A 14,518-nucleotide genomic window follows, 5' to 3' on the forward strand; every position below is an offset into this window, starting at 1 on the left:
TTATGCTTGTAAAATTTGCAGCTGACACGAAGTTGGGAGGGGTTGTGAGCTCTTTGGAGAACAGGATTAGAATTCAAACAAGTTTGACAAATCAGAGAATTGGTCTGAAATCTACAAGATGAAAATTCAGTGAAGACAAGTGTAGAGTACTTCACTTAGGATGGAAAAATCAAATGCACAACTACAAATGCAGAATCACTGCATAGGTGGCAGTACTGCTAAAAAGGATCTGGGGTACAGTGGGTCACAAACTGAATGAGAATCAGCAATGTGATTGTGACAAAGTAGGAGGTTATTTTCTTCATGTTTTGCATGAATACGGTGTGTGCCTCAGTTTCCCCTGTGTATTAAACAAACACCAGGTGGTGGACCAAGGGGGTGTGATTTTTTATGAGACCCGATTGGATAGGTGGGACTGCCTTTAGCTGCCTGCATGCAGATAATGACCGAAACACTCCGAACCTGGCAACAGATGGCCGGGGGCCCTCTCCCTAGGAGCTCACCAGCTGCAACAGGTTGGACCCCGGAGAGAGGTGGCGACGAGATGTACCTTTTGCCCAGAAATGAGACAAAGGCTGGAGGAGGGGCAAGGTGTGTGTCTGAGGCTGGACCTCTGAAAGCAGGGCTGGCTCCAGACACCAGCCCAGCAAGCAGCTGCTTGGGGCGGCATGTCCAGGTCTTCGGCGGCAATTTGGCGGCGGGTCTCTCACTCCCTCTCGGAGCGAAGGACCAGCCACTGAATTGCCGCCCAAGACGGCAGCGGCAGAGCTGCAGATCGCGATCCCAGCTTTTTTTTTTTCTCCCCCCTTTTTGCTGCTTGGGGCGGCAAAAACGCTGGCGCCAGCCCTGCCTGAAAGCGAGTCAGTCTCCTGGTTTGGGACTCGGGGAAGGATGGGGAGGGCCAGCACCCGAGGGTCTGGATTCCCCCCCACAGATGGACTTTGCTGAAAGTTCCTGATTTCTGTGCTAGCAGGCTCTGTTCTATGCTGTGTTTCTCTTGACTAATAAATCTTCTGTGTTACACACTGGCTGAGAGTCACTGCTGACTATGGAGCTGGGGTGCAGGGCCCCCTTGGAGCAGTGTGAGGCTCCCCCAGGGGTCCCAGCCAGGGGAGCTCACGGAGTGAATAGGGCGCTGACTGCTCCGAAGTCAGACCCAGGAAGCGCCCGGTGAGAGTGGCCCTGAGGGAAGAGAGACTGTGCTAGAGTAGGGTTGCAACCTTTCTAATCAGACCAAAGCGAACACCCCTGCCCTGGCCTGGCCCCGCCCCGACTCACTCCATCCCCCCTCCCTCTGTCGCTGGCTCTCCCCCACTCTCACTCGCTCATTTTCACCAGACTAGGGCAGGGCCTTGGGTTGTGGGAGGGGGTGAGGTCTCCGGCTGCGGGTGCAGGCTCCAGGGTGGGGCCAGAAATGAGGGGTTCAGGGTGCGAGAAGGGGCTCCGGGCTGGGACGGGGGTTAGGGTGCAGGGGATTTGGGTGGGGCTGGGGATGAGGGGTTTGGGATGCAGAAGAGGGCTCCAGGCTGGGGGGTGGAGCCGAGGGGTACAGAGTGTGGGAGGTGGCTCCGGGCTGAGGCAGGGGGTTGGGGTGCGGGAGGTGTGGACTCCAAGAGGGAGTTTGGGTGTGGGAGGGAGCTCAGGGCTGGGGCAGCGGTGCGGGAGAGGATGCGGGCTCTAGACTGGGACCGGGGATGAGGGGTTTGGGGTGCAGGAGGGGGCTCAGGCCTGGGGCAGGGGGTTGGGGTGCGGGAGGGAGTGAGGGCTTGGGTGGGACTGGGGATGAGTGATTTGGAGTGCAGGAGGGGGCTCGGGCAGGGGGTTGGGATGCAGGAGGGGATGAGGGCTCGGGTGGGACTGGGGATGAGTGATTTGGGGTGCAGGAGGGGGCTTGGGCAGGGGGTTGGGATGCAGGAGGGGATGAGGGCTCGGGTGGGACTGGGGATGAGTGATTTGGGGTGCAGGAGGGGGCTCGGGCAGGGGGTTGGCGTGCGGGAGGGGGTGAGGGCTCGGGTGGGACTGGGGATGAGTGATTTGGGGTGCAGGAGGGGGCTCGGGCAGGGGGTTGGCATGCGGGAGGGGGTGAGGGCTCGGGTGGGACTGGGGATGAGTGGTTTGGGGTGCAGGAGGGGGCTCGGGCAGGGGGTTGGCGTGCGGGAGGGGGTGAGGGCTCGGGTGGGACTGGGGATGAGTGGTTTGGGGTGCAGGAGGGGGCTCGGGCAGGGGGTTGGCGTGCGGGAGGGGGTTAGGGCTCGGGTGGGACTGGGGATGAGTGATTTGGAGTGCAGGAGGGGTCTCGGGCAGGGGATTGGGATGCGTGAGGGGGTGAGGGCTCGGGGGTGGGACTGAGGATGAGTGATTTGGGGTGCAGGAGGGGTCTCGGGCAGGGGGTTGGCGTGCGGGAGGGGGTTAGGGCTCGGATGGGACTGGGGATGAGTGATTTGGGGTGCAGGAGGGGGCTCGGGCAGGCGGTTGGCATGCGGGAGGGGGTGAGGGCTCGGGTGGGACTGGGGATGAGTGCTTTGGGGTGCAGGAGGGGGCTCGGGCAGGGGATTGGCGTGCGGGAGGGGGTGAGGGCTCGGGTGGGACTGGGGATGAGTGATTTGTGGTGCAGGAGGGGGCTCGGGCAGGGGATTGGCGTGCGGGAGGGGGTGAGGGCTCGGGTGGGACTGGGGATGAGTGATTTGGGGTGCAGGAGGGGGCTCGGGCAGGGGATTGGCGTGCAGGAGGGGGTGAGGGCTCGGGTGGGACTGGGGATGAGTGGTTTGGGGTGCAGGAGGGGGCTCGGGCAGGGGGTTGGGATGCAGGAGGGGGTTAGGGCTCGGGTGGGACTGGGGATGAGTGATTTGGAGTGCAGGAGGGGTCTCGGGCAGGGGATTGGGATGCGTGAGGGGGTGAGGGCTCGGGGGTGGGACTGGGGATGAGTGGTTTGGGGTGCAGGAGGGGGCTCGGGCAGGGGGTTGGGATGCGGGAGGGGGTGAGGACTCGGGTGGGACTGGGGATGAGTGATTTGGAGTGCAGGAGGGGGCTCGGGCAGGGGGTTGGGATGCAGGAGGGGGTGAGGACTCGGGTGGGACTGGGGATGAGTGATTTGGAGTGCAGGAGGGGGCTTGGGCAGGAGGTTGGCGTGCGGGAGGGGGTGAGGGCTCGGGTGGGACTGGGGATGAGTGATTTGGGGTGCAGGAGGGGTCTCGGGCAGGGGGTTGGGATGCGGGAGGGGGTGAGGACTCGGGTGGGACTGGGGATGAGTGATTTGGAGTGCAGGAGGGGGCTCGGGCAGGGGGTTGGCGTGCGGGAGGGGGTGTGGGCGCCAGGTGGCACTTACCTCGGGGGCTCCTCGGGAGCAGTGACAGGTCTCTCTGGCTCCTAGGTGGAGGTATGGCCAGGTGGCTCTGCATAGTGTGTGCTCCCTGCGTCCTCCTGCAGGCACCACCCCTGCAGCTCCCACTAGCTGCAGTTCCCAGCCAATGGGAGCTGTGGAGCTGGTGCTTGGGGCGGAGGCAGCACATGGAGCTTCCCTGGCTGTCCCTCTACCTAGGAGCCAAGGGACATGTTGCCGCTTCTGGGGAGCCGCATAGAGCCATGTAGGGAACCTGCCAGCCCCACCAACCAGACTTTTAATGGCCCAGTCAGCGGTGCTAACCAGAGCCGCCAGGGTCCCTTTTCAACTGGGCGTTCCGGTAGAAAACCGGCCACCTGGCAACCCTGTGCTAGAGTCTTGCCTGACATCACTCAGAGCGGGTCCAGAGCACCAAGCCAGTGACTCCGTGACAGTGATGCAGTTGTGAAAAATACTAATATCAGTCTAGGGTGTCCTGTGTCAGGCACAGGAAGCTCAGCACTGGGGAGGCCCCAGCTGGGGTGTTGGGTCCGCCCTTCGTGAAAGACGTGGATCAACTGGAGAGAGTCCAGTGGAGAGCAGCAAAAGTGATAAGTTTTAAAACTCTGGCCTATGAAGAAAGGTTAAAAAAAATGGGCAGGTTTAGTCCTGGAAAAGAAGAAGGGACCTGATAAGTCTTCAAATAGATTAAGGGCTGTTCTAAAGGGCACTGGTGGGTTGTCCTCCATCCCTGAAGGCAGGACAAGAAGTGATGGGCTTCCTCTGCAGCCAGGGAGATTGAGGTTGGATATTAGGAAAATCTTTCTACCTCAGGGCAGTTCAGCTCTGGAACAGGCTCCCAAGGGAGGCTGTGGAATCTCTGTCCTTAGGGGGGTTGAGAACCAGTTGGGCAAACCCCTGTCAGGGCTGGTCTAGGGTTACTTGGTCCTGCCTCAGTGCAGAGGGCGGGGAGGTCCCTCCCAGCCCTGCATCCCTATGGCTGCGTCTATACTACTGCGGCCAGTCGACCTACGCTAGGGAAGTTGACGATACTGCGGGGGGTCGACAGGAGAAACTCTCCTGTCGACTTACCTAGAGTACAGGGATCTGCTGTTGATTTGGTAGGTCTTCACTAGACTCGCTAAATTGACCGCTGGTGGATTGAGGTAAAAGGAATTTTCATCTCACATTTCATTAGCAAACTTGATTGGAACTGAATCGTTTGCTTTCTTCAGGACCGTCTCTCCTCGTTGGTCCTGCACTGATGTCCTGATTTTGGCTTTTCACTTTGAAATCAGTAGTAGGAACAGTTCTCGTTCCCTGGGGAGGCTGAGAGGTTCCTCGCAGCTGGCTGGATGTGACTTTTGTTGATATTGAAAACATGGGATGGCAGATGAGGCTCAGGAGAGGAGGGTGTCCGTGTGACAATGGGAATTCTGTGACTCTGCTGGGTTGGAGAGCTTCATTCTCGCACTGCACAGTTCACCAGCAGACGCCCTGCACGTGCTCTGTGGGTCCCATTTGGTCTCACTCCTGTGAAGCTGTAGCAGCTTTGTCCTTGCACCCTGTGCTGTGACTTGTAACCTCTCATCTAGCTATAGGGTTGCACATCTGCCAACATCTGAGAGAACTGGTTAGAAATGGTGAAAACACTGTCAAGCGACGGGCTAAGCACCCAGAGATTGCGAAGGCTCTAGGAGCTGCAGCCCAGGCTGACATGACAGACTTCTGTTTCAGAGACCCAGCCAAATCCATCAGAAGCTATTGAGCCAGAGGGAGAAGAGCTCCGTTCAGCCAGCAAAGATGCACCTCTGCAGGTAAGAGAGTCCCTGAAGGGGAAAAGCCAGAGAAGCGTCCCAGCTACAGACCATGTTTACGCTCGCGGGTATTCCAGCAGTGCAGCTCTGGGTCCATGGCCAGACTGCAGTGACGGAGGGTGTTCTGTTGGGTAGGAACTCCACCTCCAGGAGCAACACTAACTAAGTCCCTGGAGCTTCCTTCCATCAGCCCAGCTGTGTCTAGACCGGAGCTTAGACCGGCATAGCTACAGCATTCGGGGGGGGGGGGGGGGGAAAGGAGCGCAGTTTTCACCCCCTCAAGCTCCGTCCTATGTTGACTTCCGTTTAAGTGTAGACCAGGCTCCAGGCCTCTATCAAACTGGAAATCCTCATGGTTCAGCAGCAAATTCTACTGGGTTCCCCAGGAGCAGAGGAGGGTGTATATCTCTGACAATAGGGCCCTAACACCCTGCCCTGATTCCCCAATCCCAGCCACTGGCCCCAGGTCTGCCGGGAGCTCCCTTCGGAGCACCTAGATCAGCTGCAGTGGTTGCTGCTAATCCCCATGGTTGGACTGCAAGGTGTCAACCAGCCATTGGGCGGAGGGGAGCCAGTTGTTTGCCCTGAGGCGAGAGGGATGGAGCCAAGGGGTATGAGTGCTGCAGGAAAAGTCCTGCTGGGTATCTGTGACTCCCTGCTATGACTGAACTTGCACTTTGGTAATCTCAGGGGTGAGGCTGGGTCTCTGAAGAATCAGTTGAACCTTGGGGCATGCTGCAAACCTTGCTTGTCCCCTGGTGTTCTCGGAGGGGATTGAGTGAGGAGGTTTGGTTTTGCTGGGTTGGATTGAGCCAGAGAGCCCGGGTCCCGTGTGGAGCCCAGAGAGGAGTGAAGCAGGGCGCCTAGGGACAGCACAGAGCCTTGGCTTTTATAAAATGAAATAAATTAATCTAGGGCCAGGCCATTCTTGAGGCCTCGTCATGCCACTCAGTGCTGTCTCCCCCTGCCTGTGGTGTCACACCTGGGCAGGTGTCACAGCAGTGAGAGCTGGCTTCTGGACCTGCTCCTGAGAACGCTCCTTTGGGTATTAATTTACAGAGGGAAACCAGAGGGGTTCCCAAGCGCTGCTCCGGCAGGGTGCATGAGTGAGAAACAAGCTCAGGGAGTCTACAGCGTGTCTTTGTCTGGGCTCTTAGCAGCCCAGAGTCTGTTCTCTCGGGCCTCTCGTCCTGCCACACCTCAGAGCACGGCACATCCACACGCCAGCGCTGTGCACAGGACACGGGTGCTCATGCAGCCTTTGGCAGAGTTGGGCTCATGGCCAGGACGCTGGGCTCGTCCCTTACAACCTTTAGATCGTGCCTGTGGCGTCTCGCAGCTAGTGGCTCAGATGTCAGTGACAGAGCACCCAGCGCTAGAGCAGTTACCCTCCTGGGCGTGGGCGCGGCTCCGCAGTGCTAACACTGGCAGTAGGCCCAACGCCAGGGTCACCTTTGAGCTTTCAGCCTTCTAGGTCAGAGGCAGAAATGCCTGTTGCTTGGCTCGGGGGTTAGCAACAGCCAGGCCCTTCGCCCAGCTAGTGTCCAGGCCTGAGCCTGCCCTGGAGCTTGAGACCTCCAGGTGGGTGCTGCTTTGCGCTGGGTGCTCAGGCATTGCTGCCTGCAGGCTGCGCTCTCCTCCCGAGAGCAGGCCAGGCCTGGCTCAGCCAGCGCGCAGTCACAGGTTCCAAAAGCCATTCTCGTAAGGTGCTGCACAAGCCGTTTCAGGAGCTGGCTGACAGTTTTTGTTATATGCTGTTGTATTTACATGTAAAATGAGTTATTTACAGCACGAGTGTAAGTGGTGTGTTTGGACACCTAGTATTTGCAAAAGACGTGATCTTTGCGATTGCTTTTCAAGTGGAAATGAGAAGGAGCAGCGCCTGCTGTTGTCTCCTCACATCTGCATGTGTTGTCTGATTAGGGTAACACCGATCTGATCTGAGCTTTCATATTCAGCATGTCTGATTTTGTATTGGCATGTCCTCATGACTCGCTAAAGTGTAACAAGATGCAGGGAGCCAGAGAGTGGAAAACGGCATGCAAGTGCCGGTGCAGTAACGGGGAGGTACCCACAGGAGAACTGAGAAACGTTCGCTCCAGCTCGGGAGTCAGGTTCCTTGGCAAGACGCTGTGTGTGGAGTTTGCCTGCGAGGCGTTTGGGTGCGGAGACCTGTCAGCCAGCAATCCCAGGGCATTTCCTGAGGTGCCTTGTGAGATACAGCCCAGTCCTGCAGGCCCTCCCACACAAAGTGGGTGGGTGGAGCTCGTGACACAAGTGCAGGAAGAGCGTCCAGAAGTGAGCTCACTCCTGGCAGAGCAGATTCTTACTCAGCGGCAGAACATGCAGCGGGGGTTGAGCAGCCAGCCTGACCCTAATGATGGTTTTCCTGGAATTGCACTGTTAGAAGGAAGTAGCATCAGTTCCTCAGCTGCCTGTGTGTGTCACGGGCTAGCCCCACGACAGCCACCTCTGCATTCTGCTCCTGCAAGTTCCTTCCAGCTAGTTAACAATGACACAGACCGGCCCTGGCTGTGGAAAACAGCGTCTGTCCCTTTCTTAAAAGTTCAGGAACCTGCCTGGGAGGCTGCCTGTCGGTAAAGCTTTCTTAGGCAGCAGCAGTCAGGCTGCCGCCTCTTCCAGGCTCGGCTAGGTTAAGGGTCAGTGCGCTGCAGAGAGTTGCTAGCACTGAGATGCAGAGGCTGGGCCTGGGTGAGGCCAGACACGCAGGCACCCTGATGGGTTTGGATCACAGAGTACTAGAGAAAAGCCACGACTGGTAACTTTTAGTTACAGGTTTTCAAACATATCACCTTGATCTTTCCCCTTTGCCTCTGTCCCTCAGGGCCGCCCCGAGGATTCACGGGGCCTGGGGCAAGGTGGGGGAGCGGACATAAAAAAGGCGCCACCCGCTGCGACACTTGTACTCACTGAGCAGTGCTCCGCGTCTGCGGCGGCAGCGGGTCCTTCGCTCGCTCCGCATCTGCGGCGGCAGCGGGTCCTTCACGCGCTCCGCGTCTGCGGCAGCAGCGGGTCCTTCGCTCGCTCCGCATCTGCGGCGGCAGCGGGTCCTTCGCGCGCTCCGCGTCTGCGGCGGCAGCGGGTCCTTCGCGCGCTCCGCGTCTGCGGCGGCAGCGGGTCCTTCGCGCGCTCCGCGTCTGCGGCAGCAGCGGGTCCTTCGCGCGCTCCGCGTCTGCGGCAGCAGCGGGTCCTTCGCGCGCTCCGCGTCTGCGGCGGCAGCGGGTCCTTCACGCGCTCCGAGTCTGCAGCGGCAGCGGGTCCTTTGCTCGCTCCGCGTCTGCGGCGGCAGCGGGTCCTTTGCTCGCTCCGCATCTGCGGCGGCAGCGGGTCCTTCACGCGCTCCGAGTCTGCAGCGGCAGCGGGTCCTTTGCTCGCTCCGCGTCTGCGGCGGCAGCGGGTCCTTTGCTCGCTCCGCGTCTGCGGCGGCAGCGGGTCCTTCGCTCGCTCTGCGGCTGCGGCGGCAGCGGGTCCTTCGCTCGCTCTGCGTCTGCGGCGGCAGCGGGTCCTTCGCGCGCTCCGCGTCTGCGGCGGCAGCGGGTCCTTCGCGCGCTCCGCGTCTGCGGCGGCAGCGGGTCCTTCGCGCGCTCCGCGTCTGCGGCGGCAGCGGGTCCTTCGCTCGCTCCGCGTCTGCGGCGGCAGCGGGTCCTGCGCGCGCTCCGCGGTCTGCGGCGGCAGCGGGTCCTTCGCGCGCTCCGCGTCTGCGGCGGCAGCGGGTCCTTCGCGCGCTCCGCGTCTGCGGCGGCAGCGGGTCCTTCGCGCGCTCCGCGTCTGCGGCGGCAGCGGGTCCTTCGCGCGCTCCGCGTCTGCGGCGGCAGCGGGTCCTTCGCGCGCTCCGCGTCTGCGGCGGCAGCGGGTCCTTCGCTCACTCCGAGTCTGCGGCGGCAGCGGGTCCTTCGCGCGCTCCGAGTCTGCGGCGGCAGCGGGTCCTTCGCGCGCTCCGCGTCTGCGGCGGCAGCGGGTCCTTCGCGCGCTCCGCGTCTGCGGCGGCAGCGGGTCCTTCGCGCGCTCCGAGTCTGCGGCGGCAGCGGGTCCTTCGCTCGCTCCGAGTCTGCGGTGGCAGCGGGTCCTTCACGCGCTCCACGTCTGCGGCGGCAGCGGGTCCTTCACTAGCTCTGCATCTTCGGCAGTTCTGAAGGACCTGCTGCCGAAGACGTGGAGTGAGTGACGGGCCCACTGCCGAAGTGCCGCCGAAGACCCGGACCGCCGCCGGTTGAGTAAAAATTAAAAAGGCGCCTTTAGCCAGGGAAGGGATTCTCAGCCACGGCTCACAGGGCCCCTGCAGGGCCCGGGGCAAATTGCCCCACTTGCCCCTCCCTTCCCCCCGGGCGGCTCTGCTGTCCCTACCCCCATTACCCGGAGTGGAGACTGGAGGAACCTGATGTAAACGTGCCTCTGTGGGTCATGACTGAGAATGTCAATTTCAGGATGCCCTGCTGAGAAATAGGGCAAACACAACCCAAAACTGGTGGTGATTCTTTTATATGACACACCAAAGCAGCCACAAAAGTAACCTCGCAACGCAAAATGGATGCAGGAAGTGATGTCCCAGCCAGTACTGAATGCATCACAGGAATTTCCCATTCTTGGTTCTGTATTACTACAGCTTCTAACCTGATATTAGAAGTATCAGTGTATAACCGAAATGGTTTATTAAAATCATGTTTAGCAATATTGTTGAATCCCTTTACAAACCCAGCGTAAAACTTGGTTAGACCAAGAGTGGATTGGATCTGCTCTTCAGCATAATTCCTGCATGTTTCATGTGATCTTGCCAAGAACTAAAGAAAATAGCTAATTTATTGATTCAAGCTCTGGCAAATGTTTGGAACCCAATTAACAAAAAGTCAATGTAGATATTAACGTTCTTGGCATTTAGACCTGATAGCAATATGGTAGTGTGCCTCAGTTTCCCTTCTTATACAGCGCATTATGTCTGCAATGTCTTTTCTTCTGTGTACAGTTTCAAGATCTATTATAGGCACTAACTATGAAATATCAGTATCCCAAGGTCTTTTAACATAAAGTGTGCTTCTGTGTCTCACTCTTAACGTGTTTAAGGGGTTTTCCAAAAGATTAAGCACATGGTACATTTTTACAGTTCTTAGTATTAGCAACACATTAGAGACAAGAGTTAATATGAGTATTAGGGTTAACCTGTGCCTTTCATTAGCATGAGAAACTTTCCCCCTTTCTCCCTGCTCCAGAGGGTCAAAATCTGAGTGAGCTCTTTTGCTGGACAGAATCCATTGGTTGGCTCGGTGGGTCCTCTTGCTACCAGCTATGGGCAGGTCTTTCTCCACAGAAACCAGCTTGTTCACTAGTTTTCGGATCCGTAACTGTTCCCAATTCCAAGGCTGGACTCTGTCTTACAGAGACACCGTCCATTTTCACTCACATGTTAGACTCAAGGTTCTTTTGTCCTTCCATAACCAACCGCTGCTTCCACATGGAATCTGATGTCAAGTCCGCTAAGAGACTACAGGACATATCCAAAGAGTCTAGAGGTGAGAGTTTACCTCCATTTTCACTCCATCTGAAACCTTCTCAAAGCTATACACACTGGGTCTTTCTAAAGCAAAATCAGTGGATCTATACATCTCAGAAAGACGCTGTTCCTTTCTCTGTACAGTGATTCACCCTGAGTTAACTCAAATCACTTCCACACCCAGCAGTTGCAGCAAACTGCTTGCAAAAACTACCCTGCAGATTTTTCTCTTCAGGAATCTTTCTAAGCAACAACCCATTTTTCACAGAAATTCTTCCCTTACCCTTTCCACCTAGGGCTTGCTGGAAAGGAACATTTTCCTGAGCAAGAACAGACTCTTTCTGGGTTCACTTAAATCCAGAATCACCACTGGACCATTAGGAGGATTTTTACAAAAACCCCTTTCAGGTAAATTGCTAGACTTCATATTCACAGGATTAGAAGCATTCTCCTTCCTTGTTACAAGTTTCAACACTGCCAGTAGATAACACAGTCAAATTACCATAATATAATATAATATAATATAATATAATATAATATAATATAATATAATATAATATAATATAATATAATATAATATAATATACCTTCATGCTTTCCTCGTGCCCTGGCTATATCCTCACCCTGATCGGGCAAGGTTGTCATATCTTTACACAGCAACACTCTAGCAATAGGCAAAATAGAAGAACCAGAATTGCTTGGTCTCTGGGAGCTATTTATGATATTAACTGGATGATCCCTGTCACGTGATTGATTTGAACTGGGACCTTATAGAACATGGTTGCAACCAAAGTCCTGTAGTGGCACCACGTCTTGTATAAAGGGGGTCAAATGAGGTGTCTAAGACCAGGTTATGGGTTGCTGGTTATGATTATGCTGTCTGTGTGCATGTGTCATTTTTGTCGTTGACGTTATGAATATTGACTCTAGACTGTCTGTACTTCAAACTTGTGCTATGCTTCTGGGTGGCACCCCAGACAAGTTGGTGTTAGCTCTGCCTAGCCTGCTTGATGGTCCATTAGCTATACAATTGACCCATTGAGAGAAGGCAGATAAGCCTTGTGACTCAGCAAAGTGCAGGGACTTGCCCATGTGACTCCAGACTCCATTTTGCTATAATTTTCCACAGTAAGAACAAAGAGGTTCTTAAACCTGGAAAAGACTATAAAGGGCTGATGCCTCATCTCCATCTTGTCTTCAGTCCTGCTTCTTACCTCTGGAGGGACTTTGCCACAAACAGAAGCTTTGAACAAAGGACTGAATGACCCATCCCAGCTGTGGATGTACTCCAGAGACTTGATTTGAACCTGCAGTTATTCTATTGCTGCTACAAGCCTGAACCAAGAACTTTGCCATTACTGTATGTAATTGATTCCATTTAACCAATTCTAGCTCTCATCTCTATCTTTTTCCTTTTATAAATAAACCTTTAGATTTTAGATTCTAAAGGATTGGCAACAGTGTGATTTGTGCGCAAGATCTGATCTGTATATTGACCTGGGTCTGGGGCTTGGTTCTTTGGGATTGAGGGAATCTTTTTTCTTTTATTAGGGTGTTGGTTGTCATAACCATTCATCCCCATGACGAGTGGGACTGGTGGTGATACTGGGAAACTGGAGTGTCTAAGGGAATAGCTTGTGTGACTTGTGCTTAGCCAGTGGGGTGAGGCCAAAGTCCTCTTTGGCTGGTTTGGTTTGCCTTAGAGGTGGAAAAACCCCAGCCTTGGGCTGTAACTGCCCTGTTTTAAGCAATTCGTCCCGAATTGACACTCCCAGTTGGGTCCCGCCAAAACCAGCATCATTACAATCCCTATCAAACGCAAATTTAATAACATTCCCTTCCAGGGCTTTAGTTAAATACAGGTCCAACTCTGGGTCAACTGATCAATTTTCAACCATCATAGGCTGACAGGCTTCTGTCTGCTCCACAGACAAAAGACGAGGTACACTCTCCTTCATTACACACGCTGCTGTTAGCAACAGACAAACAATTCGAAACAGTTTTTCCTTCAACAGATAAACTGTTGCTTTCCACGAACAGTGGCTTATCACACTGATCTACTTTAAGCACATCACTTTTACCTGTGTCAGGCTGATTTTCCCAAGCTTTATTAGCCAACAATCCATCACCCACAAAAAACTACCCTTTTCTTCCTCAGTTAGGGCTTTAATCTGACCAGCAACTTTGATCTGCTCTAGAGAAACATTTCCCTGAGCTTTATCTAATGCCAGATTCACTTCTGAGATACTAAACAGACATTTAGAAACTTCATTGGCAGACAAACCGCTCTTTTCCACCTTCCCTAGGTTAGAGACAGCCTCTTCCTGGTCATAGCAAAATGGGTTAAACACAGACAGAAGGTGCAGCTGCCTTTATAGTCTCTTGCCATGCAGCCTGTGCTTCCTTTGTTCCAAACACAAGCTGCCCAGCACATGGCTGGGGAGAACCTCAGAGTTCTGTCCATAGGCCTGTCCCTGCATGTCTTGCTGAGTCACAAGGTGTATCTATCTGCCTTCTCTCAATGGGTCAGATGTAGCTGATGGGCCTTGATGGGCCATCAGTGCTGATGCCACTGTCTGGTGTGTCACCCAGAAGCATAGCACAAGTTTGAAATACCGACATATCTATACCTCATAATACAAAGGTGCTACAAACATATAAACAAGATTATCATATCTGGGAAATTATGACATTTTTGCAGATCTCTTACATGGCAGATCTGGCTGTGACCGGTGTCCCCGGGGGGGGGCAGCTGTGGTCGCTCCATTAGGGTGAACTGCAAAGAATGGGGCAGACAATCCCCTTCAAGCTGGTGGAGATTCCAATACTTATAACTTCACATACAAAAATGATACATGCAAACAGATAGCGTAATCATAACCAGCAACCATAACCTTCCTATAGACACCTCACTCGCCAACCTTTGCACAGTATTTGCTGCAAATGTATACCAGTGGTTGCAACAATGATCCATATGGTCATATTCTGATCAGATAACGTCACACCTGGCCATTGCTCTGAGCTCACCCACTGGGAGCATGGGAGTCTCCCTTCATCAGGGTCCCAGACATGCTGCTTGTGCTGTGCTGGGCCATGGCTAGGGACTGATGAGCCCATGTCACATGTTGAACTCTTGCTTTGCCACATGAGTTTTTCATGCGTCTCGCTGGGTTTGCTTCCTGACATTCTTGGGGTCTCAGTTAGGGGTGCTTTACATTTTACCCAGCGATGCATAGTGGCAGCACAGGTGACCCTTGCCTTAAAAGGACCGTCCAGGGACGCCTGGTGGTGCTTCGGCAGGACATGTTGCCTTTGGAACCAGCATTTGATGTTAGTGTGGTGTTCGCTCGTGCAGTGATCTACTCAGTGCAATTACTAGATCTGACTTGTGCCGTGGGAATGAATGTGTCTGAGCAGTGCAGCAGCTGCGGGAGGGTAAGTAGCTGCAAGACAGCCAGGCGCTCTAGGGTAGGCATGAAGAATGAAACAGCAAGAGCTGTTTGCCTGATTTCTTGTCCCCTTCCTCAGGTGGGTGGAGATGAAGAAGCTGGGAACGCAGTCTCTGAATGCAGCCCGTCAGCTGATGACAGTGTGTCGTGCCCGCTGTGTGATCGAGGGTTTCCAGCCACCGAGATTGAGCTGCATGCTATGGGCTGTAACGGCATCGTGGGACAGGATGCAAATGAAGACGTTCCAGGTCTGCTAAGCACATGGTCTCGTGTCTGGGTCCTGTGAGTGTGTGTGTGATTTCCCTCTCCTGCCCCAGCAGCCCTGTGTGCAGGGAGTCTCAGCACCCTTGACTCTTGGCTACAGAGAGTGTAGCAAACACCCTCTTGCTGAGGCCCGCTGAGAGGTGTGCGAGAGGCCTCCTCCCTC

General features: G+C 55.1%; 1 protein-coding gene across 9 annotated transcripts in view; it reads left to right on the forward strand.

Moving 5' to 3' along the window:
• UIMC1 (ubiquitin interaction motif containing 1) overlaps positions 1-14,518 on the forward strand; it is a 69,228-nt gene that overhangs the window by 43,974 nt on the left and 10,736 nt on the right. For all 9 annotated transcript variants that reach the window (XR_004001720.1, XR_004001715.1, XR_004001717.1 and 6 more), the window contains 2 exons: positions 5,057-5,136; positions 14,171-14,339. Coding sequence is in view for 1 of the 9 variants with exons in the window: in XM_030573710.1 (XP_030429570.1) it covers positions 5,057-5,136; positions 14,171-14,339 (249 nt within the window). In the remaining 8 variants the exon portion in view is untranslated. The remainder of the gene's footprint in view (positions 1-5,056; positions 5,137-14,170; positions 14,340-14,518) is intronic.

The sequence above is a fragment of the Gopherus evgoodei genome, chromosome 8 (assembly GCF_007399415.2).
Source record: "Gopherus evgoodei ecotype Sinaloan lineage chromosome 8, rGopEvg1_v1.p, whole genome shotgun sequence".
Taxonomy (NCBI): domain Eukaryota; kingdom Metazoa; phylum Chordata; order Testudines; family Testudinidae; genus Gopherus; species Gopherus evgoodei.